We start from the raw sequence: 24,547 nt of genomic DNA, 5'->3' as shown, positions 1-24,547 counted from the left end.
GGAGTGTCTCGGCTGCCCAGGACCCTCCCTGCTCGTTGGCTGAGACATTGGCTCCTGCTACAGTCAATCAGTGAGCCAATGAGGAGAGAGAGGGGGCGGGGCCGAACCGCTGCTCTGTGACTGAATGGACACACAGAGCAGCGGCTCGGCTCGGGTGCCCCCACGGCACGCTGCTTGCTGTGGGGGCAACTGTCAGGGGGAGGGGCCAGAAGTGCAGAAGAGGGACCCGAGAAGAGGAGGATCTGGGCTGCTCTGTGCAAAACTACTACACAGAGCAGTTAAGTTAAAGAAAAAAAAAACTGAGATTTTAGTATCACTGTAATAAGCCACACTAAGACGTGTGTTTCCGCTACAAAAGAATCAGTAATTTGAATTACATTTTAGATAGCTAATTAAACACCAAAACAGTGACAGATTTAAGAACAGTGAATGGAGAGACAGCCATAACAGGTGCTGCATTTTTTACTTGTTTAATAAGAACACATCTGCTTTGGGGCAGCAAGTTCAATACACATTCTTTTCTTGCCATAGTTAATGAAAATCAGCATGACAAGGTTATACGTGGAGTAGTATTTTTATAAATATCATGTGCTCACAAGTTACTCTGAAATGTTTGTGTATGTGTCAGTTTAGTCGCCATGCTCGTTTGGATAGTTAGGTGAGCTTCTGTTCAAGAAAGTTCCAATTACATTTTCAGAGCAGCATTTACCATTGCCTTACCTTGAAATAAGGAAAGTGCTCCGTCATAAAATTATAGATCTCACTCACAGGAAGGCTTCCCGTTTTACTGTTCTTCAGGGCCATAAATATTAGGATGCTTTTAAAGTAAATACAAAAAATTGTTAATAACAGAATACTAAATGACTGGTTTATAAAAGTGTGAGAGAGAAAGAGAGAGAGAGAGAAAGAGAGAAAAAAAAAAGAAGCTCAGGCAGGGGAGGGTTCAAGTGTGTAAACGGTCAAAACTTTTCCTTTTAACCTTATTTTTTGCTGTTTTTGTCTCGCTGAGAATATTTTCATCACTTTCTGTTCCAGGAACACAACAGAAAGTGAAAGGAATTTGCTACAAAGTTTGGGGAAATCCCCCCTCTTAAGCCGTTGTCACCAGGAGTTTATTTTGGGAGGTTATATTGGAAAACCTAACTAATCTTAAAAATGTCCTGTCCCCCTCCTTACACATTTTCTGGCTAACCTGCAGCAGCTGTAGGGGAGAGGAGAGAGTGCTTGACAACTGCTAGCAATGCTTGAGCAAGGTGATGTCACACACTGGGGCGGACTGACCATTCGGGCTCTCGGGCACTGCCCGAGGGCCCCATGGCACTAAGGGGCCCCGTCAGGGTTGCCAGCCTCAGTAAAACCAGGGACAGTATGTAAACATTTGAGTTTTTTTGTCCCTGAAATGTCCCTTACCGACATCCTTTTGGTCTAAAAATCCCAAGATTATAACTGGTCCACCTCTCCAGTACCTTTTCAGTGTGTGTATGTATATTCTGTGTGTGTATATACTGTGTGTGTATACTGTGTATGCATACTGTATGTGTGTGTATACTCTGTGGCCCCATAATCTGTTGCCTGGGGACCCCATAATCTCCTATTGCCCGGGGGCCCCATAATCCCCTATTGCCCGGGGGCCCCATAATCTCCTATTGCCCGGGGGCCCCATGAGTTGTCAGTCCGCCCCTGGTAACACATAGGCTCACTAAAGTGTATCTCCAGTCTGTTGCGGGCACTCCCTCCTCTCCCCTGAACCCACTGCTGGCTGACAAAAGATAGCTGGATCCTGTGGCCAGAGCAGCCTGAAAATAGTTAAGTATATACTTTTTTATATACATCTTTCTTACACAGATTAGTCAGCATAAGTGCTAGGAGGGGGATAGAGCATTTTAAGATTAGTTAGGTTTATTCAGGAATTCTACTTTAAATGATGTTAGATGTTATGGTATAGAATGGAGTTATGGGTAGAGTTCAAGATTAAATGCGTATAAGGCTTAGAGAACATGGATACTGCTGCAGGTCTTTAAAAAATATCAGTTATAAACATTTTGTAAACATACATTTTATACCTGTACGTTACGATTTTTTAAAACTAGTATGCTCTAACTAAAACATAAACAATGTGTGAAAATGTAGCCTTATGCCTTGTACACACGACCGGTTTTCCCATCTGAAAAACCGAGATTAGAGCTTTTGGCCGGGAATTTTCGACCGTGTGTATGCTCTATCGCAGGGCAGGATCTCTTTTTGCCCATCAGGAAAAAATGCTAGCGGGTAAAAAAGGTGCGTCTGTATGCTTTTCCGACGGGAAAAAAACAACGCATGCTTGGAAACAATTTGACGCATACTCGGAAGCATAATACTTAATTTTGTCGGCTCGTCGTAGTCTTTTTTGTCACCGTGTTCTTGGCAGGCAAAAGTTCACCGGACTTTTGTGTGACCGTGTGTATGCAAGGCAGGCTTGAGAGGAATTCCGCTGGGAAAACCATTGTTTTTTTATCCGACTGGAAAATCGGTCGTGTGTACGAGGCATCATTTGTAATTTCTTTCTTCCTCTACTTAAAAACATAGTTTAATAGTCAGATATTTTTTTGGATTTCTTTATATGCAGTGGAAAAAAGAATTCAAGCATTGAACTGATCTTAAATTTTGAAATGATTCCTAGGCGCAATAATTCAAGATGATGGAGGAATTTGCCCACTGGTGCATTTTTTCAAAGGAATTTAGGAGGTTGAAAAGGCATGAACAGTTCAACCTGAACGTTAGATTTTTGCTGTTAAAAATAACTTTTAGAAAGTCAAAGACAAAAATGAGTACATGTAAAGGTTGCAACAGTTTTTTTAAGAGCTGGCTTAGCTCACAAAGTACACAACCTAACAAGAGTTAAGCAGCACTGGAGTTTGGAAATCTCTAAAGCCCCGTACACATGATCGGACCTTGGTCCGACCAAAATCACATCGGCATTCCGACGGAATTCCATTGGCGTAAAAGAGAACATATTCTCTATCTAAACTCCGATGGAATTCATCGGAATTTCTGATGGGGCATACACACGGTCGGAATTTCTGATAATGTGTACCGGGATTTAGACTCTTACATTAGTCACATTCACATTTTGTTTTTGGATTCTGTCTGTCAAATCAATGAGATTTACCAGCCAGACAGACCGTCACAGTACCCAGTTGTTGGCAAATTTGGTTGATCTAAAAGTATATATTCAACAATATCAGACTGTTCAGTTGGAAGAAGAGAATAAGATCCACCAAAGATCCACCACTTTTGCTGTATTCTCTGCAAAAAGTTTAAAAGTTGGCTTCTCCACTTTATTCAGATTTAGGGCTATTTTCTGTTACCTTTGAGGCTGTTCTGTTAATAATGGATCTGGGTAACAACCATGTATCAGTTTCATGCTTATTAGTCCCCAATGTAATGGCCCGTACACACGATCCGATAATCGGATGAAAAATACCGCTTTGGAAACAATTGTAAGATAATCAGATTGTTATTGCAGAGTTTTTGAGAGTCGATCATGACAGTTCATCCGAAATTATCCAATTGGACAAACACAAAACATTTTCTCGTACGATACCAGATCGTACGCTTTTCATTTAATCAGTACAGTTGTCGTCCAAACATACAATAGAAACACACTACAACACATGACATCACTTCCGAATTTTTATTCTTTCGTACAAGAATTTTGTCACTTTAGTAACCTCTCCATTTTCAATATGAGACTAGCATGCAAAAAAAAAAAAAAATGATGATCTGTCATCCGATTTTCGGATCGTGTGTACAGGCCATTAGTCAGATCAGGCTAAGGTATTATGTCTATGGTGTAAAGCTAAGGCCTACTGTGTATTTACACAGTTCCAGTTCTGGAGTTCAGCCTTATTCTGTGCATGGCTAACAGTAAGGTTGGAGTTCAATTATTATGTTGAACTAAAGTATGAAAACAGGAGAAAAGATAAATGGGCAAACATGGAGGTGCTCTTTTTACTTGTTTATTGACATTTGGGATTTAAAGGAGTTGTAAAGGTAATTTTTTCCCCCTAAATAGCTTCCTTTACCCTAGTGCAGCCGTCCTCCACTTACCTCATCCTTCGATTTTGCTTTTAAAAATCCTTATTTCTTCTGAGAAATCCTCACTTCTTGTTCTTCTGTCTGTAACTACACACAGTAATGCAAGGCTTTCTCCCTGGTGTGGAGAAAGACTCTTGAGGGGGGCGAGCAGGAGAGTCAGGACACTCTCTAATTGCAGATAGAGAAAGAGCTGTGTGTTAGTGGGCGTCCTGACACTCCTGCTCACCCCCTCAAGAGACTTTTTCCTCACTAGGGAGAAAGCCTTGCATTACGGTGGTGAGTTACAGACAGAAGAACAGGAAGTGAGTATTTTTCAGAAGAAATAAGGAAATTTAAAAGCAAAATCAAAGGATGAGGTAAGTGAAGGAGGGTAAAGGAAGCTATTTAGGAAAAAAAAAATTACCTTTAGAACCCCTTTAATATATAAAATTTTATTTAGGAAAACAGGAAGAAATGATACTACAAGTTTCACCACTAAACAATGCATGAGTAAGAAGTAAAAATGCTTTCTTCAACAATATTTCACTATGCACACTAGGTATTAATACAATGAGACAAAATGAGAGGAGACATTCAAAAAGAGAAGATGGACCCTTCTCGAGGCTTACCTGTAGGAATAGATAGGTTTGGGGAAGAGAGGCTGTTGTGGCTCTATGCCAGCTTGTGGTGCAATCCTTTGATAAGGGTAGTGTGATGCAGAAATGTATGTGATGGGATAGCTCCCACCTGTAGAATACTGTAACAAACAAAGAGGAAACATGAGCAATGGCAAAAATATAATCAGAAAAAAGCATTGAATAAGAAAGAAAACCGTGCTCTCTCAGTCCTCAAAACAGAGATGTTTATCACTTCATTCCGAATTTCCGAGAACAGGAAGTGAATAGGCTTTTTCTGTATGTTGAGTGCTTTGGGGATTGTCTCCAGCACTTTCAGAATATACCAAAGTTGCCTTCTGGCATTAGAAGCTATGAACATGTACCTTGGTTGCCTTTGGTTGCTTCCTTCATCATCACCGAGGGGAGCAAGTAAAGAACAGTGTCAGTGACTTACAGCTTCTCTCCATTACTACTTACCCTTCTTAAGCCCAGTAGGTTTGCTTTAAGGTGATCCTGTCATCATGCAGCCACCTTGTAAAAAGAGTAGGCTAAATGCATACATGTCTGGCAAGAGGAGAGAGAAATATTTTCTCACTTCAAGAGTTCCTGGTAAGGGAGTATTTAACCTATTCTTTTTAAAGGGTGGCTGACACTAAATACTTTTCGAATAGTGACAAGGATGGTTTAAACTTTAAAGGAAACCTGTAGGCTGTTATTACTGACATTGATTTCTTGAAGTGACAGTTTCCCACCTCTCATGTTGTTCGAATATCTTAAAGCAGAACTAAACCCACCAATTTATTGTCATCCCCAATCCGTTACATTTAAGACATGTCTAGAATGGTAACGCCTGGGAATCCCGGCGGGAAAAAAAGAGAGCAGGTTTTTTTTGTCCGGCGGTTTTTGGCAGTTTTCCCTTCTGAAAAACTGCGAGGGAGCATACACACTGCCGGGATTCCCGGCCAAAAGCTCTCCTCGCAGTTTTTCTGTCAGAAAACCCGATCGTGTGTACGGGGCATGAGTGGTAATATAATACAAGGTTTCCTACAACACCAAGAACACGTTAGGTTAACAACTTAAATACTGGGCCCTTTTACCCCCTTCCTGCCAGGCCGATTTTCAGCTTTCAGTAAACCCAGCCGTGTGTACGAGAAAACCGGCGTTTTTTGGCAGTTTTCCCGTCTGCAAAACTCAGATGGAGCATACACACAGTCGGGATTCCTGAGGAAAAGCTCTCATCTGAGTTTTCCCGACGGGAAAACCCATCGTCTGTACGTGGGAAAAGTAGAGAGCAGGCTCTCGGTTTTCCCCCCGGGATTTCCGACGTTTTTTTTCCTGTCGAGAATCCCGCTCGTGTGTACGAGGCATCGGACTAACAAATTGTGTCAGACTGCTGTATTGTCTTAAAGAGTATGGCATGATAGAATGTAAAAGTAATACTATAAGGAAAGAGTAGGGGATGCAAATAATACAAAGGCTTTCTTCTAGCCCACATAACTCATAGAAGAACCTCTTGTGTACAGTTAGCATATGGTGGAAACATTTATATGGTTAGACACTTTAAATTATGACCTTGTATAGCTTTCTTGGAACTTTATACCAGCCCTGTTGACCTTTAGGCTCCATGCACACTGGCTTAAAAATCTCTGCTTCTACAGGAGTTTTGTGTTTTGCCTGTAGAAGCAGCTCAATGTTATCCTATGTGTCTATACACATTAGGACGATTATAGGCATATTTTGAGCTCAGAGTTCAGAGGCAGGGAGAAAAAAACATTCTGGTTTGCAATTTTGATTGGAGCTTTCTAACAGAAAAAACACTAAACATTCCCAAACTCTGTACAAAAACTCTCTATATGAGCATTTGTTTCTGCCAAGGGAAGTTTTTCTTTAAGGCCCAGTGTGCATGGAGCCTAAAGTAGTATTAAACCCAAAAGCAAACATTTAGATTATTGCAGATTACCAATTCTTAGAATTCTTCAGAATTTAGCTAATCAAACCCAACATCTCCATCTGTCTTTAACTGATTGGGCAAAATGAGGAGCTGCTTTCATGTGAAATGTTCAGGTGCCATGTAGGTTTGCAGTAAGCTTCAGGCAAAGATGGAAACTAACAATAAGACACACTGATAATGCAGGTGGGTGTGCTCTGCTGAACAAAATGGATGTATATTAGGAACTTGTCCCAACCTTACTTTTGCACAAAAGACCAGGGCCGCCGATAAGAAAGTACAACCAGCCCTCGTGTACTGGGTCAGGGCTCAACACTGAAGAAATGGTAGCACTCCAAGATCCAGCAAAATTCTTATTTAATAGACGAACATCCCAAGTGTTACAAACAGTTCAAATGATAGACGCGTTTCACACAAAGATGTGCTTATTCATTACCATTACTGGGTCAGGGCTCCATCAGCTCAACAGGGGGACTTGGGCAGCCTTGTTGTCTATCTATAACATGCAGGCATTTTTACATAAATGACCCGTTGAGCCAGGCTCAAATCCTTGCAAGGACTTAAATTATTTTCCTTGGGCCCCATCCATCCAGCAGAGAGGCCCAGGAGACAGGAGCAGAAAGAGGGTTTTACACACATTCCCCCTGGCTGCAGCCACCAGGAGTGTATGTAAAACCCCTCACCGCCACCGTCATAATATGTACTTAGCAGCAGAGAGTGCATGGGGGTGCTAAAAATGCAAGTTTTTACTGCCCACCAAACACAGGAATAAACAAGACCTAATAGGAAGCATCCTACTGTGCTGTGACCATTATCGTGATGATGATCACAGCATATTAGTTGCTGTTTGGCTGTCTGTCACACTGACAATCATAATTGGCATTCCCCGCTCAACAGCCACACATATACATGACTCTTGTATACGCAAGGCTTCAGAGTGGGGAATGCCTTGGCTGCTGATGATTGGTGGGACACTGTGACGGGGGAAGAGGACCCCGTCATAGACCCCATGATTTTTAACAGCAGTCTTGCAAAAGAAAGTTCATGTCCTCCACAGTATGCCACCAGGTGTTCTGAGAGAGTTTTACGCTATTTAGGGGAAGAGGACCCCGTCATAGACCCCATGATTTTTAACAGCAGTCCTGCAAAAGACAGTTTATGTCCTCCACAGTATGCCACCAGGTGTTCTGAGAGAGTTTTACGCTATTTAAAGAGTCAATACATTGACTGAACTTTGTATTTGTTTTGGTGACAGTCTACTCCAATGCATTTTTTTTAATGAAAGGGGTGTAAAATAATTTCTTTCCACAGAAATGACAGACAAGGATAAATACATTAGTAAAGTCCTAATCATTTATTACTATACATATGTCTTTTGTTGCTTAGAAAGGTGAAGGTAACAGATTACAAGCCTAAACAGCTGACCTGCTTAATTCACCTTTGAAGGATATGGAGGGGTGTGGACATGGGAGATCAAGGTGGAACATGGCCAGAGATTTGGGTTTTATATAAATGATGAATAGGTGCCTAGTCAGGAATTTAGACTTCAAAGTGTGAGTGTACACTAGAGGTTTATTGAGGGTGGGAAGAGGAGATGACTTACAAAGTACAATGTCATGAATTGGTGGTGTGCTTTTGTTTCTTTTCAAATAGACATTACACTTAAAGTATAAATAACTAAAGGCAGTTTTTCTTTTTTAGTTTTTAGTGGCAAGCAATTAGAACACCTGTGAGATTTTCATTGCAGTCTCTGCCCCAATTAAAGCCGGCCATACACGGTTCGGATTTTGAAAATAATTTTCTTTCAAAAATCGTATCAAAGAATTTTCGAACTATTTTCGCACCATTAGTGGGCTGCAGCAACAGCCGATTTTCGTGCGGCAATCAAATTTGAGAAATCGGACATGTTAGAATTTAAAAAAATAAATAAAGATTTTATAATCAATGATGGGAGAATCGTGCGAGAAATGTAATAGAAAAAAATTGCGCATGTGCAAGAAAAGAAAATTCCTGGAGAGAAAAGAATATTCCCGGCCACGAAAATTCTTTTCTATAGCAACATAAAGGTGGCACCATTGGATCACAAAAAAACAAACTTTCTGATTTTGAAAGGAAAATTTGTTCGAAATTCAACCATGCATGGCCTGCTTAAAGAGATTTACCCTCTCTTGTACTGGTAACTATTATTACTGGAAGTGAAAGTGAGAGATAATCCAAAATTTGGGGTTGCCCCAGAACAGTAATATAGGGGAAACCTTCCAATCGGGGCACTAGTTCTGGTGATCCTAGTGACAAAAAGGGTTTCCCTCACTTTAGAGCAGGGGTAGGCAACTTGTGGCATTCCAGCTGTTGCAGAAGTACAATTGTAACTGCCAACCCCATCATGCCTCTGGGAGTAATTGTAACTGCCAACCATGCAATGCCTCATGGGAAATGTAGTTTCACAATATCTGGAGCGCCAAAGGTGCCTACCCCTGCTTTAGAGGAATTCCCTCTAACTTCCTGTGTTGGCTATGGGACACAGATGGCAGAAAAAACTCACAAGGGTTATAATCCTCCCTTATTCTATCTAAATTGAAAAACAGTTTTGGCACAGTATACATGGTTGTTGCCCAAAGATGTCCAGACATGATCGAATGATAACCCTGTGTACATATAGGTCAACCATAACCTGATTTATATCGGATATTATACAGTATTTAATGGCTGAAAGGGTGAATTAAAGCTCAATTCCAGGGAACTAAAAAATTGCAGTGGGGCTGCATCTGCACTGCAAGGGTTATTAGCCCGTTTTGTCCAGGAGAGAGAAGAAACATTTTTTTCTTAGCTGATCCTCTGTTTCCCCAGGCAGATGGCGCTCTCCCATGCTCCGGTGGTGGACTGTCCTTCGCGATCATCACATCCAGTGCAGGGCTTTGAATCCTGCCTTGGGCTTGATGATGTAAGGCCCTAATTAAGGTATTTACCCTGCATTAAGGTAAAAAATACCCACTATCTGTTCTAGCCCCATCCCTAAACACTTGACCACTACTCCACCACTGTCCTGGCTCCAGCGCCACTCTCCTATCTTCCTGGAGTCACAGGAGGCTCTGAAAGCAGCAGGAGCCATGTCTATCAACTCACAAAGCCTGGCTCCAGAGTGTGTTCACATAGGTGCCCCCTTGGCACCCGGATTTCTGAGGGGGCACTCATAGGAAGAAGGAAAAGCGAAAAGATCTGGTGGGGGATTGCCAAAGAGGAGATATGTGACTGCTCTGTTCAATATTGTTTTACAGAGTAGGTGGATATAACATCTTTTTTATTTGGACCCAGAAAGACAACATTTAGATCCTGCTCAGGTAGGGGTGTAAAGTTCAACTAGACCACTGTGAGTGCAGGCAGGGGCAGGGAGTTCACCCTAGCTCCAAGCTGCATCAATGTCAAAGGAAAAGATCCATAAGCCGCACATCAAGAATTAGACACATGTGCATAAAGTAAGGTGAATGGAAGCCTCAGCCCAGACTCCAGCCAGGCCACACCCCCAATATGTTTTGCTCCACCCCTTGGAGCTTAATTATGGGGAAGCTCCATGATTAATCTCCAAGGAGCAGAGCAAAATGCGTTGGGATGGGGCCTGGCTGGTGTACACTCTGAGGTTACCATTCACCTTACTTCATCCACATGGATGTGCTTCTTGATGTGCGGCTTATGGATCTTTTCCTTTGACATCTTTTTTATTTTAACACAAAAAATAGCCTAATAACTACTTTAATCTTAGCAGTGCAGGCACAGTCCCACCGCTAGGGGAAATATTTTAGTTGCCCAGAGTTGAGCTTAAAGTTTTGGGATTTCAGGTGTTTGCATGTGAGTGATTGCATGTCCATTTCTACTGTCCCCTCCATAATAAAGGAGTTCTAGAATTGCAGGATTATAAATTATTTAGAGGAAAATAACATTACAAAGGAGCATAGTTCAGGGGTCTTAGGGGATAAATACATAGATATTGTCTGCAAATTGGTAATGAGTGTAAAAGTCAAAATAACCTTAAGAAAAATAACTACCGTATATATAAACTTTCACAAATACAAATAGCATTTGTTTAAATCAAAATGTTCCTATTGAAAAGGAGTTTAATTTTCAAAGATGAATCCAGCCAACAAATGTCTGCTTTTACTATGGTGGTGGGTAGCAGGGGACGACTGGAAACCAGTGACACACCTTTTCATATTTACCAGCCTCGGCTTTGTCTATGGCTTTTGGCTTTCTTCACATGACATAACAGAGCCAAACAGGAAATAATGGGAGACTTTGCTCCACCAGACACAGTGACTGCAAGTCTGAATGGGGAATAGGTAGCCATATAATGCCCATCACCAGTCAATGAATGTGGGTACCACTGACTGATATTCTGTAATAGTGGATTGTCTACAATTGATGAGTTTGTTGGAGCTTTATAAAAATGCAATGTAAATGACATCAAATGGTGTTCTCTGTAATTCGGTTAAGTTTGTTTAGATATTTAAAAAAAGGCATTAAAGCTAAATTCCACCACTTTCTTAAATGTGCTTGCTTACTATGGGTTAAGTCCAATGTGGTGTATGCCACCTCGTGGACATAACTCTTTTATTTACAACTGACAGTTTTACTGTTCCATCGCTCTGGCAGGAACGATGCTGCTTTCTCACACAGCAGCTGCTCTGCCCACCCCTCCTCTCAGGTCCATTCACAGAAGGCTTTGTATTTTGAGAATGGGCACACATAATACAAAGGGCAAGAATTGCTGTGCATATGATTCTGCAGCTGGAGGAATTAGGGTATAGTGATAGCTGTACTCCCAGTGCTCAGTAGGGCCTCGTACACACAATCGGAATTTGCGATGGAAAAAGTCTGACGGACTCAGATGAATTCCATTGAAGATTACATAGAGAACATGTTCTCTTTCCCTCCGATGGAATTCCGATGTGAGTTTGGTCAGGCTAAAGCCCGATCGTGTGTACAGGGCATAAGAGCGGACTTACCCCAAAGTAATTTCATTTTAGAAAGTGGCTGAATTCTTGGAGTATAACTTACTAAGGAAGACAAGCATAATATGTTTATATGGATGCCACAATGAATATTTGTATAAGGTATGTCACTATTTATTTGTGTTTTGTCATCATGCAAACTATTATTTGTTCAAGTAATAAAATCTCTCTATACCCTTGCTACATTTTCATTTTTATTCCTTAAAAATCGAATTTTCTATAAAAATGAATTTACTACTAAATGACAAGCACTATGACATTTTTCACACTTCCTTTACGGGGAGTGATAATGATTTTAGACAGGTACTGGAAGGTACACACTTAGAAAAGTCATTAATATATCCACACCTTAGATGAGGACAGGATAACAACAATTCATCTTATTCCTCTGTGGAAGAGACATGGCCCAGCTGGACTGATATACACCTGGGGATGTCTCAATTTATACAACACATTTTCACGTTTTAAGTTATCTTTAGAATTTGCAAGTGACCATTTATAATCCCCAACTATTTTACATACCAATGAAAACGTGAAAGCCCAACTCAAGTCAAATTTTTTTTTGGGTCGAAGAATCTTTCAACCTTTTACTGCTTTGTGTGTCCTTGGACAGATTTCTGTTTGCTTCTTTGCAACAAGGGGTTACTTACCCTTCAGGGTTGCTCCACTCAGTGGAAGGGGCTTTTTTAGCCTACATAGAGAGATAGTGAGGGAAGAACAGACAGGTAGAGAGAGGGTCAAGAAGAAAAAGAAGATGTAGAGATGTAGTGACAGGGAACACACCACCTCCCTGGAATACTTGTAGTAGGATGTGAGGCCTGCATACACGGCTGTAGTTATGCACACCTCCCAACATTTTGAGATGGGAATGAGGAACACCTACTTGCAAATGTATGTAGGCATACGACATGCCCCCTGCCACACCCCCTTAAAGGAAAATTAACCCCAAAAAAAGGTTAATTAAATCCACAAGGGCTTTTTTTTACCACTACTATTGCTTTATATTGGCTTTTCAAATTTACAAATGAAGCAATTTAGAATTTGGAAGAAAGGTTTAGCACTGGAAAACATTATATTATATATTGTAGTACTACCCCCGTAGGAGCTGCTGAGAATTGATTGGGTTCCTGCTGTTACCCCTCTTTTCACCGTTTCAGAACTAAGGCCCAGATTCTCAACCGAGATACGACGGCGTATCTCTGCGTTGAGCCGTCGTATCTATGCGACTGATTCTTAGAATCAGTTACGCATAGATATCCATTAGATCCGACAGGCGTAAGTCTCTTTACGTTCAGGTCGAAAACCAATGACGTCCTTGCGACGTCATTTGGAGCAATGCACACTGGGATATTTTACGGACGGCGCTTGCGCAGTTAGTTCGGCGCGAGGACGCACTTCATTTAAATGATACACGCCCCCTACCCGCCGAATTTGAATTCCGCCGCGTGATTTACGCTACGCCGCCGCAACTTTACAGGCAAGTGCTTTGTGAATAAAGCACTTGCCTGAAAAACTTGCGGCGGCGTAACGTAAATCGGATACGTTACGCCGCCGCATAGATATGCCATTCTGGCCCTGTGAGTCTATATTAGGAAAAAACTGTCGAACAGATGTAGCCACCAATCACTTAGTCTTTTTTTTCAATGCTTTTATAAAACAAAACTTGCAGTAGTAGAGGGCCATAAGGTCAGAGAGTGCGGAGTAGCACCTAAGCAGGGCCCCGAGGTAAGAGAGCGATCACATGGCTTCTGCCCCTTAAATTTCCTGAATGCCCAGCTACAAAGCAGCTCCTAATTGGGCTGTTTCTGGGGAAAGAATAGCCAATACACTTAGCTTGCTGTATTTCTCACACTGACCTGTGGCAACACCTTCTGGCAACAGTGAGAAATGCACACAACACACTTAAATTGGAACAGAAGCTAATTTAGCTTTGATAAATAAATTCTGAACTATTTACAATTCAGACAAACACTACATTTAAATTTAATATAGCACCTATTCATTAGGAACAGGGCGCTACACATTATATTATTATGCATTTTATATACATCTATATAGATCAGACCAAAATAAGGGACAAATGAGGGGGAAAGAGGGACAGAGGGACATTGCTTTAAATAAGGGACAGTTGGAATCTATGGTTATGGTTGGTATGAACAATTACACCACAGCACTCCCTCTTTACCACCAGTTGTTTGAAACAAAATGCAAATGCAAATGAAAATTTACCCATTTCTGGAACAGAATATCACCTACTGGAATCCCAATGTACCATTTATATGGATTGTATTATGGAGTGTTGTACCACGTTCTTGTAACTTGCATGCAAATTTTTTTTTAAAAGCAGATGAATAAAAGAACCATCGCCTTTGTTTAGTGTTCTGTGTAAGTGGCGGCAATTTGAAGTGAGTGCAAGAGGCTGCAGGCAGTCCAGTACTGCAGAAAAAGCCCTACAATGTTCTGCACTATGGCAGACCTGGTTGGGCACCTTGGCTCAGCCAACACCTGGGTGAATAAATATAGCAGCAGCCGGTTCAGATTAGGAGTGTTGGTTGTTACTTGTGGTGGGTTGATGGCTGGAAAGCGTCCTCTGGTGCACCAGCCATGATATCTGGAAACCTGTATTACACTGGCCTCAGATAAGAGGTGTACTTGTAACCAATTTATCAGGAGTTTTCTGTAGTGATGAGTAATGACTACTCCTAAACAATCCAATGGTCTGAGAAGTGGAACCTGTGGTGTCTGTGAATTGGAACCAGTGTGACTGGTATGGGGCTTTGGCCTACAGTCTCTGAAAAGACCCACTTTGGTACGGGAACTGGCTCAGCGACATGGACTCTAGGGGGCCCGCTACATCCTGTCTTTTAAATTAGTGTTAGACCGTACAGTATGTCAGCGGAAATACCCCCAGTGACAAATCAGACAAATATTAAGAGTTTTTTTTTGTATAACTGGGAAGATTTAAAACCTGTGTTATGTTCTTATTGTCTGCCATTTGGTGATTTTCCCTCTTTTCCTGTCCAGGTGGCAGGTGTTTGACAGAACAGAAATTAAAGGGAATTCCGTTCCATGACAATACAATCGCTAGTGTCTACAATGACAGCTATCCAATAACTTATTTTCCTCTACTTTTCAAGTTTTCCCCCTTTCCTACATTTTATTTAGTTATGGAAAGAGTATGGGAGTGTGGATAGTGTCTTTGCTGACTGTGTCCCATTAGGGAAGCTTTCGATTGCTTCTGATGACAGGACTGTTGTTTACCGTGATGAGAATGTGAGGAAATCTCCAATGGAATGACAGCAATTAAAAGGTAATTGAGCTTCTAGCCTTACCCATCTTGCTAATGACCAGGGGCTGACTTCCTGTGACAAAATTTTAACTAGAAGTGATAGAAAACTTCCTGAATGGGAGCCACAAACGGCAAAAAAAAAAAAAAATTAAGGTTCAAACTGTTACCTACCCTATCCAATACTTGAAATAAAAAATGGAATGGAATCCTATTGTTCGTTAACACAAAGTAAGAACCTTTAATATACAGTAAAACCTTGGATTGCGAGCATAATTTGTTCCAGAAACATGCTTTTAATCCAAAGCACTTGTATATCAAAGCATATTTCCCCATAAGAAATTATGGAAACTCATATGATTCGTTCCACAACCATTTATTCATATAAAAATGTAGGTAGGTAGGAATACCCCAGTGATGAAAAAAGAGTGTCAATAGGGGATGCATAAAGCAGAGTACAGCAGGAGCTATAAAATATAAAAGAGAAGAGAGGCGCCTCTAAGTGTAGCAATATGGTTACATTAAATGAAGGTACAACATTTAACAACTCACAGGGTTGATGATTAAAACAGGCACATATAAGTATGCAGGCACCTGGGGTAAAGCTGTCCACATAGACCATCCTCCGCACCGCCTGCTCTCACCACTGTCAATCTGCAATCATGACCGAAAAGACTACCCTGAAGCTTTACCCTGCATGCCTGTGTAGCGCCTCGTTACTTCTAAGTACCGGTGCTTTGATAAATTTAGAGGGGGATCAGAGAGTTAGTTGGCTCTGATCCAGTTAATCTGTTCAAACTGGGTCTCTGTATCAGCTTGGCTGTGCTGTTGGCTTATTCTGTTGTTCCTGTGGTGCTGTTCCCACCCCAGGACGATAGGTGGCAGCAGTGGAGTCAAGGTTTAGGTACTTTTCCCCAGCAGCCTATCAGGAGGGTTTTTCCTTGCTGTGCATGCTGGGGAGGGTATTTATGGGACAGACGCCATTGGTCTGGGTCCTTATTCTTCGAGTGCGGCACCCACCTTGCTTGATTGATTGATTTAATAGATTTATAGTGACTGTGACTGTATCACGGCGCCCTGGCAAAATGTCCTTCCAGGACAGGGTGCACGTGCCACGCAGTGTTCCTGGTTCTGGGATCATGTTGGTCCGGAATATTTAAAGCTGTGGCGGGGCCCAAGTGATCGGCTGGGTCCCCAATCCTGAGAAGATCCCAAGCGAGTTCTTAGTGAGAGGAAGCTGTTCGGTGGGGAGTCCATCTGAGGAGAGCCAAGAGAGCCTGGCAATCCAATAGGGTCTGGACAATCCACCGAGGATCAAGGGAACCAATTACTGAAAGGTTGGATGTTGGTCACCTGTCAGTCAGTAACCTGCAAACTACCTGAAGGAGATCCAGTCCAAAGTCTACCAAGGAGGATTACCTCCACAACCTCAATCATAAGGAGGGTCTGTGGCAGAGACTTTTCCTCCGAGTGATACTCTGGCTGCCAGGTCAGTGAGAGAGGCCTGTCCAGGTACGCTATACCCACTCAGGCTACAAACCAGTAGCTCCTTCGGGGGTAGTGCTACACCTACAGTACATACCTAGATGTGCCTATAAAATTGTGTAACAAATCAGTGGCATGCGTTGGCAACAAAAACCTTGCCTCCAAAACTGGCAGAAGTATTACAAATTGTAGTGGAATGCGTGAACTATGTGCGAAATAGTGCTCTGAGGCACTGCATCTTCAGGGAGCTGTGTAAAGAAATGGGATCTGAATTCGAGGTACTTCTGTACCATTCTAACGTTCGGTGGTTATCCCGGGGACAGGTGCTGAATCGTGTTTTCACCGTGCGTGTGGAATTAGCCCTGTTTTTGCAAGAGCATCAACATTGTCATGCAGATTGCTTCAAAAATTCTGAGTTCGTTCTTATTTTAGCGTACATGACTGATATCTTCGCAGCTCTCAATCATCTCAATCAACAGATGCAGGGCGGTGGAGTCAACATCATCGAAGCGGAAGAAAACCTGAAGGCTTTTCAAAAAAAGCTACCGTTATGGAAACGACAAATAGAGAACGATAACTTCGCAAACTTTCCCCTGCTAGACAACTGTGTAAGTAAGATCGAAGATGTATCTGGAATCGGAGACATTTCTGTACCCGCGGAACTGAAGCAAGCAATTGCCACGCACTTAGATGAGCTTGCAAAGTCTCTAGACGGATACTTCCCTACAAGAGAGTCATATCCAGCATGGGTGAGACAGCCGTTCACGTTTAGTGTTGAGACAACAGATGTCAATGATGAATACCTTGATGAAATCATTGAACTTCAGCAGAGCCAGGTTCAACAGCAACTCTTCAGAACAACAACGCTCTCAACGTTTTGGTGTCAACAAATGGTAACGTACCCTGTTATTGCTAAGAAAGCTCTGGAGATTTTCGTACCGTTTGTTACAACATATCTTTGCGAGCAATCCTTTTCGAGGATGCTGGACATAAAAACGAAGAAAAGGAACAGACTTTGTTGCGAAAATTACATGAGTGGCACTTGCCAAGGTAAAGCCGCGCATTTCTGAACTGGTCTCTGAAAGACAACAGCAGAAGTCACACTGATTTGCAATAAATATTCATTATTATGTTTTTGTTTTTGTGTGAAAATTATGTTTTAATGGTTTTGTTCTTTGTTCTTAATGGTTTTGTTCTTTAATGGTTTTGTTCATTTTGTGCACCTATGTATAAATATATACCTAAATATATACCGTATTTATCGGGGTATTGCGCGCACCCGTGTATAGCACGCACCCCCAACCTAGAAGGGAAATTTTAAAAAATAAAAATACTTACAGTTTGAATGCCCCTCGTTGGTGTCTTGCCCGGCGTCCATCGGCGGCCTTGTCCGGTCCGGCGTCCGTCTGTGGCCTCGGTGGTGTCCTCAGTCGAATCTCCGCTTCCCGCACTGAGTTTGAACTGTGCCGCCGACATATACCGAGCGCAGTACACTCAGGCACGCTCGGCTTCTCACGCATAAAGGCTAGGAGGCATCACAGAGCATGACCGAGAGCGAAGCTGAGCCTGGCCGAATGTACCCGAGTGTACTGTGCTCGGTATATGTCGGCGGCGCAGTTCAAACTCAGCGCGGGAAGTGGGTATCGGCGTATATCGCGCACCCACGATTTTGCCCTGATTTTAAGGGCAAAAAAGTGCGCGGTATACGCCGATAAATACGGTACCTATGTTTTGAATTTGAAAAAATCATATTTTATTTTTCCAATTAAGAAGGGTTCGGTGAATGCGCATATGAAACTGCTGGGGTTCAGTACCTCCAACAAGGTTAAGAACCACTGCTCTAACACAACTCCACGCAATTACAAACACCTAACAATAATGTGAAAAATTAAATAAACAATAATCTCAAAAAAGTCTATTAAACCACTTGTGTACTGTAAATATTCTTCTCTCTTTGCATTGCTTTTGGTGACACACCACCAACAGGTGAAGTGCTCGCTCACCTTAAATATCTAACCTCACTACAGAGTCAAATAAGCCTTTAATACGATCCTCCTGTAGAGAATGCAGCTAGATCTCCTTATCTTCCCATCCAGGGGTATATCTGCTTCCGTTCCCTCTTTGATCCTCGATCATAGACTACTTTTACAGTGAGGAATGTTCACACTCTCACCTTCTTCTAGGTGTTTAAAATGGTACGAAAAACACTGACCGCCTATGCCAGAGCAGCAACTGAATACAGACCATCACACATTAAAAAGTGCAGGCTCTGTACTGAGCAAAATGGTGGGAATCCACCTGTGAACCAGATGTGCCTGTTTTAATCATCAACCATGTAAGTTGCTAAATGTTGTACCTTCATTAAATGTAACCATATTGCTACACTTAAGGCCCATACACACAATCAGACTTTTTGACAACAAAATTCTAAATGAGCAGGTATTCAAAAAAAATCTGACCGCGTGTACGCTCCATTGGACAAACTTTTTTTATCGGACAAAAGTTCGCTCTGCAAACGGATAAACTTTTCGGCAACAAAAGTCGTATGGCGCAAAGTTCTATCGTGTGTACAGAAGTCCATCGGACTTTAGTCCAAAGTACAACCACGCATGCTCAGAACCAATGTTAAAATCAACCAGCAATAGCAGAAGTTGACCAAAGGATGGCAGTAAAGAGCAGAAAAGAGCTGAAAAAACACGTGATTTTTGGAAAGTTTCGTTGAAAAAGTCCTGCCGTGTGTATGCATACCAAGTTCACGGCCAATCTCCTTCAAACAAAAATCCACTGAAAAGTTTATTTGAAGTCCGACCGTGTGTATGAGGCTTTAGAGGCGTCTCCCTTCTCTTTTATACTCAGTTGCTACTCGTATTGCAGGACATCCCTCGTTTATCAAGTTAAAATGTATTTTCAAAAATGTTCTCGTCGTGTGAAACACTCGCAGACCAAGTTACTTGCAATCCAAAGTTTTACTGTACTTCTTTTCTCTTGACATACTGTACATGTCAATTAATTAATGGATGTTGGTGCATTCTTCCAGTTATTGCTTATTATGTGGTAGGTTGTTTAGAAGCAGGTAATTTCTATTTCTCTGATTCTCACAGAGATGCATATAGGATTGTATAAATTCCAACCCATCTGCTTTCACGAATCCCCCTGGTTGCATAATGCTCGTATAATCATGCTAAAAAAAAAACACCTTACTGTTAAATGGCTTTGTAATCCACAGCACTCTTTATTAGGTACATTCCGAACAAATCTAAAACATGTAATGATGAATCATTTAGATTATTAGTCAGAAGACTTGTCTCACTATCTTGTAAATTCTCCCATTTGATTCACCATTCAGGGAAATAGGCAAATACTTCACAGACTTGATAGCACATGTAAAGCCTTGACTTAAAATAGAACTCACACAGAACACAGTTTAATATTTGTAAGTAGTTGTGCCAAACACATGTAGCAGGTAATTCTTCGTGTCTTACTGGGACATTTTAAACAACTTGTCTCTTGGGTACTTTTACCTAAAAATACAATCACATTTGTAACCAAAGCTATGTAACAAGCAGGATAAAATTTGATGTCCTTTATTTTTCCTAAGTCAGTCTTTCATTTTTTAAAAAGTTAGTTCACCTTTTCAGAAAAAGTAAGAAGGTGAATTTGTGGATGGGGCCTATTTGCCCTGCATGCTGGGGTATTTTTTACGCAGAGCAAGCTTATGAATGCCCAGGACCAGGCAGAGACTGCGGTCATGTCAAGAATCTAACATTAAGGTAATTCCCTGGCTTAGACATCAGCTTTTACACTAATTGCCATCTTATTAGCATCATGGGCGATTGGCAAAGTAATGCACTGGGGCCCCTACTAGGGAGATGGTTTTACGTCAAAAATTGGGTGTGGTAAATTATGCTACATATGGGGTGTGGCTTTTTAATCTGATTAGACTCAACAAATAAACACAACTAGTGAAATATCCCAAATTTAATTCACCCTCCGTACATACTGTCTTACCCTCTCTACATACTGCACCCCTGTATACACTGACCCTCTTTTCCCCTGTACACACTGCTCCTACTCCTTTTCTACACACTCCCTATATGGGGTATCTCAGCCAATGGGCAATGTTTTTTTTTAATCCCTTGGCCTGCTGGGAGAAACTAAATATCCGGGTGGAGTCAGGTGAACTGTGCTCTGTGCAACTTGGGTACTGTCTGGGTGGACATGTATCGTATTGCCCGGGCTGCTAGGCGAGAGATTGGGCCTATCCCGGGGACTTCTGACTGCAAGGCTGTCTAAAGGCCTATCCAGAAGCAAGAGAGCAGCACAGGGTTGGGATTGCGGCTTGTGGTCCAACCAAAAGTGACGGTTCTGTCAGCCAGAGAACCTGTCAGTGGTCGGAGGTAGAGGGGAAGCTGTCGCCAGGAAGGGGCTATCCACCTTATTACCATGGACCACACTGAGTAACTGAAGCAAGTACAGGAGTAGAATTCTTACCAACCGGTGACAGTGAAGAATTGGGAGACTTTAGTGGGAATCAAGCCAGGGACCCAGCCAGCGGAGGTGATGCTTGCAGAGCAGCCTTGTGTGTCAAGCTAGGGAAGGCATGCGTGGGTGAAGCTTGAGACGTATATAGAGTGCCAAGCTAGGGACCAAGCAGAGAAGCGGGGGTGACGCTTGAGGAAGATCCATCCATGAAGATTGAAGGAGCTCAATAGATTCAGTGATAGTGAATCAGTGGATCTAGTGAGAGACCGGGAGCTCAGTGTATTGGAGAACTGTTAAGTCTTGTGTTTGGAACTGTTAAAGACTGTTGCCATAGGAGACAGCATTCCTGCACATGCAGATGTGGTGTCTTACTGCATGCCTTCCCCTGCATGGCTGTGCTCCTATTGAAATTTGGAAGTCTGACACTTCATCTTACAACTACTTAAGGGTGTCCTGGCCCTAACCCTCTCTCCCCCAAAAATACAAAATGGACTGTTAAAAGAAATAAAACCTCTTTTGCATCCAAGAAGTGTCTGGCGCTCAAAACCTTAAACCATCTTACACCCACTATGCCTTGCAACCATACAGAAGGATGTCAGCTATTCCTGGCCCTAGAGGTTCTCATCAGACCAAAGGAGGCCTGGGACCTTTTTAAAAATTAAAAAAAGGAGCTGTGACGTCAATGTGTTCTGGACTTGATGGTGGAAGTCGCATTCAGATCCCTCTCTCTATTGCTTGTTTTTAATATATTTCTTGTAAGTGCAACTTTTTAATTTTAAATTAAATACTATTTAGATATACTGCATGATGAGTCTCCTTGCTTATTGTAACACAATATATTTCCCTTTCTAGATATTTTTTACTAAGAAGGTGTTCTCATTTAGTTTTTTGTAGTTTTTGCACTGTTTTGTTTTTATCAATTTGAATACTTTGATGATTTCAGCAGCTTTGTGTTTCTCGGCAGAGATAAATTCACTTACGGTAATTGTTGTCAAACACATGACTAGAAGATGTGTGTTAAAGTCACTACTTTTTGAGGTTACATATCACTTGTAGTTCATCTGTGTGTGAACTTATTCACTTTTGATCACAGACAGCACAGTCTTTTTTATCTTTTAGATTTGTCCTATTTCCAGTATTCAGGAAATTTAAAAGTGCAGAAGTCTGTTTTGTATGGTTTATTTGTATATTTCTTTCTTTTTCGTGCAAGGTTTATTTTATGTATTAAATGGTACAATGCATAGTCTCTCCTGTGTAGTTGAGCCCTTAGGCAGCTTTCAGGAAAAATCAATAAATATTATAATAATGTGATCAGATTTGAGCCTAGCCGGTTAAGGCAATAAAAAAAAAAATCACATTTATCTGTTTCCTAAGTAGTACAATTTTTTAACTGCTTAGCAAATTTACACCAATATGCACCTTGCAGCAGGACAGTTCTGCACATTATGTAGGAAAACTCCTTAAGGCCTTTAAGAATAGGGATACATGATTCACAGCTTGTCAGGCTGCCAGTCTGCAGGTGGATACAGTAGATACTGGTAACAGTAGAGGATAGCATGTTGCAGCTTGTCAATGTTATTCTTCAGCCTAAGGCATTTCTTTGTTTACTAGTGTTTCAATGACTTGTGCCAATGTGCTGTAGTAATGCTGGCATAAGACTTCATGAAGGGAGGTACCTGTTCTTCATTTTATAATTATGAAATGTGATTTCAGCAATATTGACTTCAGGACACCTACAATGTTGAACAATGCACCTGGAACAAGATGATAGACGGTAGGCTGGGAGAAGACCTATGCAAATAGCTCTCTATCATAACATACATGGATGCACCCAGTTTAGAAAAAGAATAAATAGACAGCATCATCCATCATTTAAGGATTTTATAGAATTGTAATATGCTGCTAATAGGTAAAGTCACTTCTCACTTGTTGTCTTCTGTGAAACAGTCACCCTAACATGGCTCAGGATACAAGCCACTGTACACATCTAAAGTCCAGGGCTGTGTCGTATTATGTAACAAAAATTCAATACTTATAGAATTGAAGATGTTGCCATGTATCATCTGAAACACATAAGCATCATTTCTGTGTCTTTGAAACATACATGAAGTTTGACATATTTACCTAATCCAGCACAATCAGTAAGTCACATAGTAGTCATCTACAGGTACCTGACCTGTATGTCTGGTCCTTCTTTTGTGTAAGAATCCTGGGTTTCTGGGGTTGCCCATATCATATCCCAAGTCCTAAGTCCTATTAGTGAGCAGAAAGGCTACAGATTTCAGTTATGGGCCAATAGTGAGGAGGTGAGGCCAGCTTTCCACCCAATTGTCCGTGAAAGTTAGTCTATGCAAGAGCACCAGGGCATTCCCACCACCAAGTGTGTTAACTCAGTTCTAGATTAGGTAGGTATATGAAATTTCAATTTCATGTTAAAGTAATCTGGTAGAGCTGGGAACTCTCCAGATCTGTCCCATAAACTCTATGGCCCAGATTCACAACGGAGATACGACGGCGTATCTCTGAGTTGTGCCGTCGTATCTATGCGCCTGATTCTTAGAATCAGTTACGCAAAAATTTCTATTAGATCCGACAGGCGTAAGTCTCTTACGCCTTCGGATCGTAACTGCATATTTACGCTGGCCGCTAGGGGCGTGTACGCTGATTTACGCTTAGAAATATGTAAATCAGCTAGATACGCAAATTCTCAAACGTAAGCCTGGCCGACGCAGTACAGATACGTTGCTTATGTTAGGCTTTTCCCGGCGTAAAGTTACCCCTGCTATATGAGGCGTATATGCGGCATACCAATGTTAAGTATGGCCGTCGTTCCCGCGACGAAATTTGAAAATTTTACGTCGTTTGCGTAAGTCGTCCGTGAATGGGGCTGGATGTAATTTACGTTCACGTCGAAACCAATACGTCCTTGCGGCGTATTTGGAGCAATGCACACTGGGATATGTCCACGGACGGCGCATGCGCCGTTCGTGAAAAACGTCAATCACGTCGGGTCATGGTTATTTTACATAACACACGCCCCCCTGTTCCAAATTTGAATTAGGCGGGCTTACGCCGGGCGATTTACGCTACGCCGCCGCAACTTACGGAGCAAGTGCTTTGAGAATACAGCACTTGCCCGTCAAAGTTGCGGAGGCGTAACACAAATCAGATACGTTATGCCCGCGCAAAGATACGCCGCTGTACGAGAATCTGGCCCTATGTGATTTCAGTATGATTATTGGTTCAACAGACTGTTGGGCGTTACCTCCATCTTGCTTACCAACTGACTCTCGAATATTGACATCAGTGTCAGTAGAAAGAGACACTGATCTGGAGGAGAGTCAGAAGGACATGTGAGGTATACTCTCTTCTACTCCAAGATCTCCATTTGAACGAGAAAACAATTGTGGCTAGAGAAAGAAGGAGCCTACTGACAGCACTGCCATTAGAAGCAAAGAAGGCAGTAACAGACATATTTGGATCCAGATATTTCCCTTGCATTTTATTCCCTATACTGTCAATGTGTTACCCAAGTGTTGTCAGAATGGCTTGTTAGTTGGCCATTAGACTATTTCCCAATTGTTGCCCATCTATGTCAGACTTGTACATCTTATCCTGATAGGCTGTTCCTTGTGAAAACATTTCCACCATAACATTTGTTAATTTACAA

The 24,547-nt window shown here is 41.8% G+C and overlaps 1 protein-coding gene across 3 annotated transcripts in view; it reads right to left on the bottom strand.

Moving 5' to 3' along the window:
* The window catches only part of FOXN1 (forkhead box N1), a 102,569-nt gene that overhangs the window by 12,455 nt on the left and 65,567 nt on the right, over positions 1-24,547 (bottom strand). For all 3 annotated transcript variants that reach the window (XM_040338504.1, XM_040338503.1, XM_040338506.1), the window contains 2 exons: positions 4,686-4,813; positions 721-817 (listed from right to left, as the gene is read on the bottom strand). In XM_040338504.1, the coding sequence (XP_040194438.1) occupies positions 721-817; positions 4,686-4,813 (225 nt within the window). The remainder of the gene's footprint in view (positions 1-720; positions 818-4,685; positions 4,814-24,547) is intronic.

Source organism: Rana temporaria, chromosome 2 (genome assembly GCF_905171775.1).
Source record: "Rana temporaria chromosome 2, aRanTem1.1, whole genome shotgun sequence".
NCBI lineage: Eukaryota > Metazoa > Chordata > Amphibia > Anura > Ranidae > Rana > Rana temporaria.
Note: the sequence above shows the minus strand (reverse complement) of the source record. Positions and strands in the feature narration are given on the sequence as shown.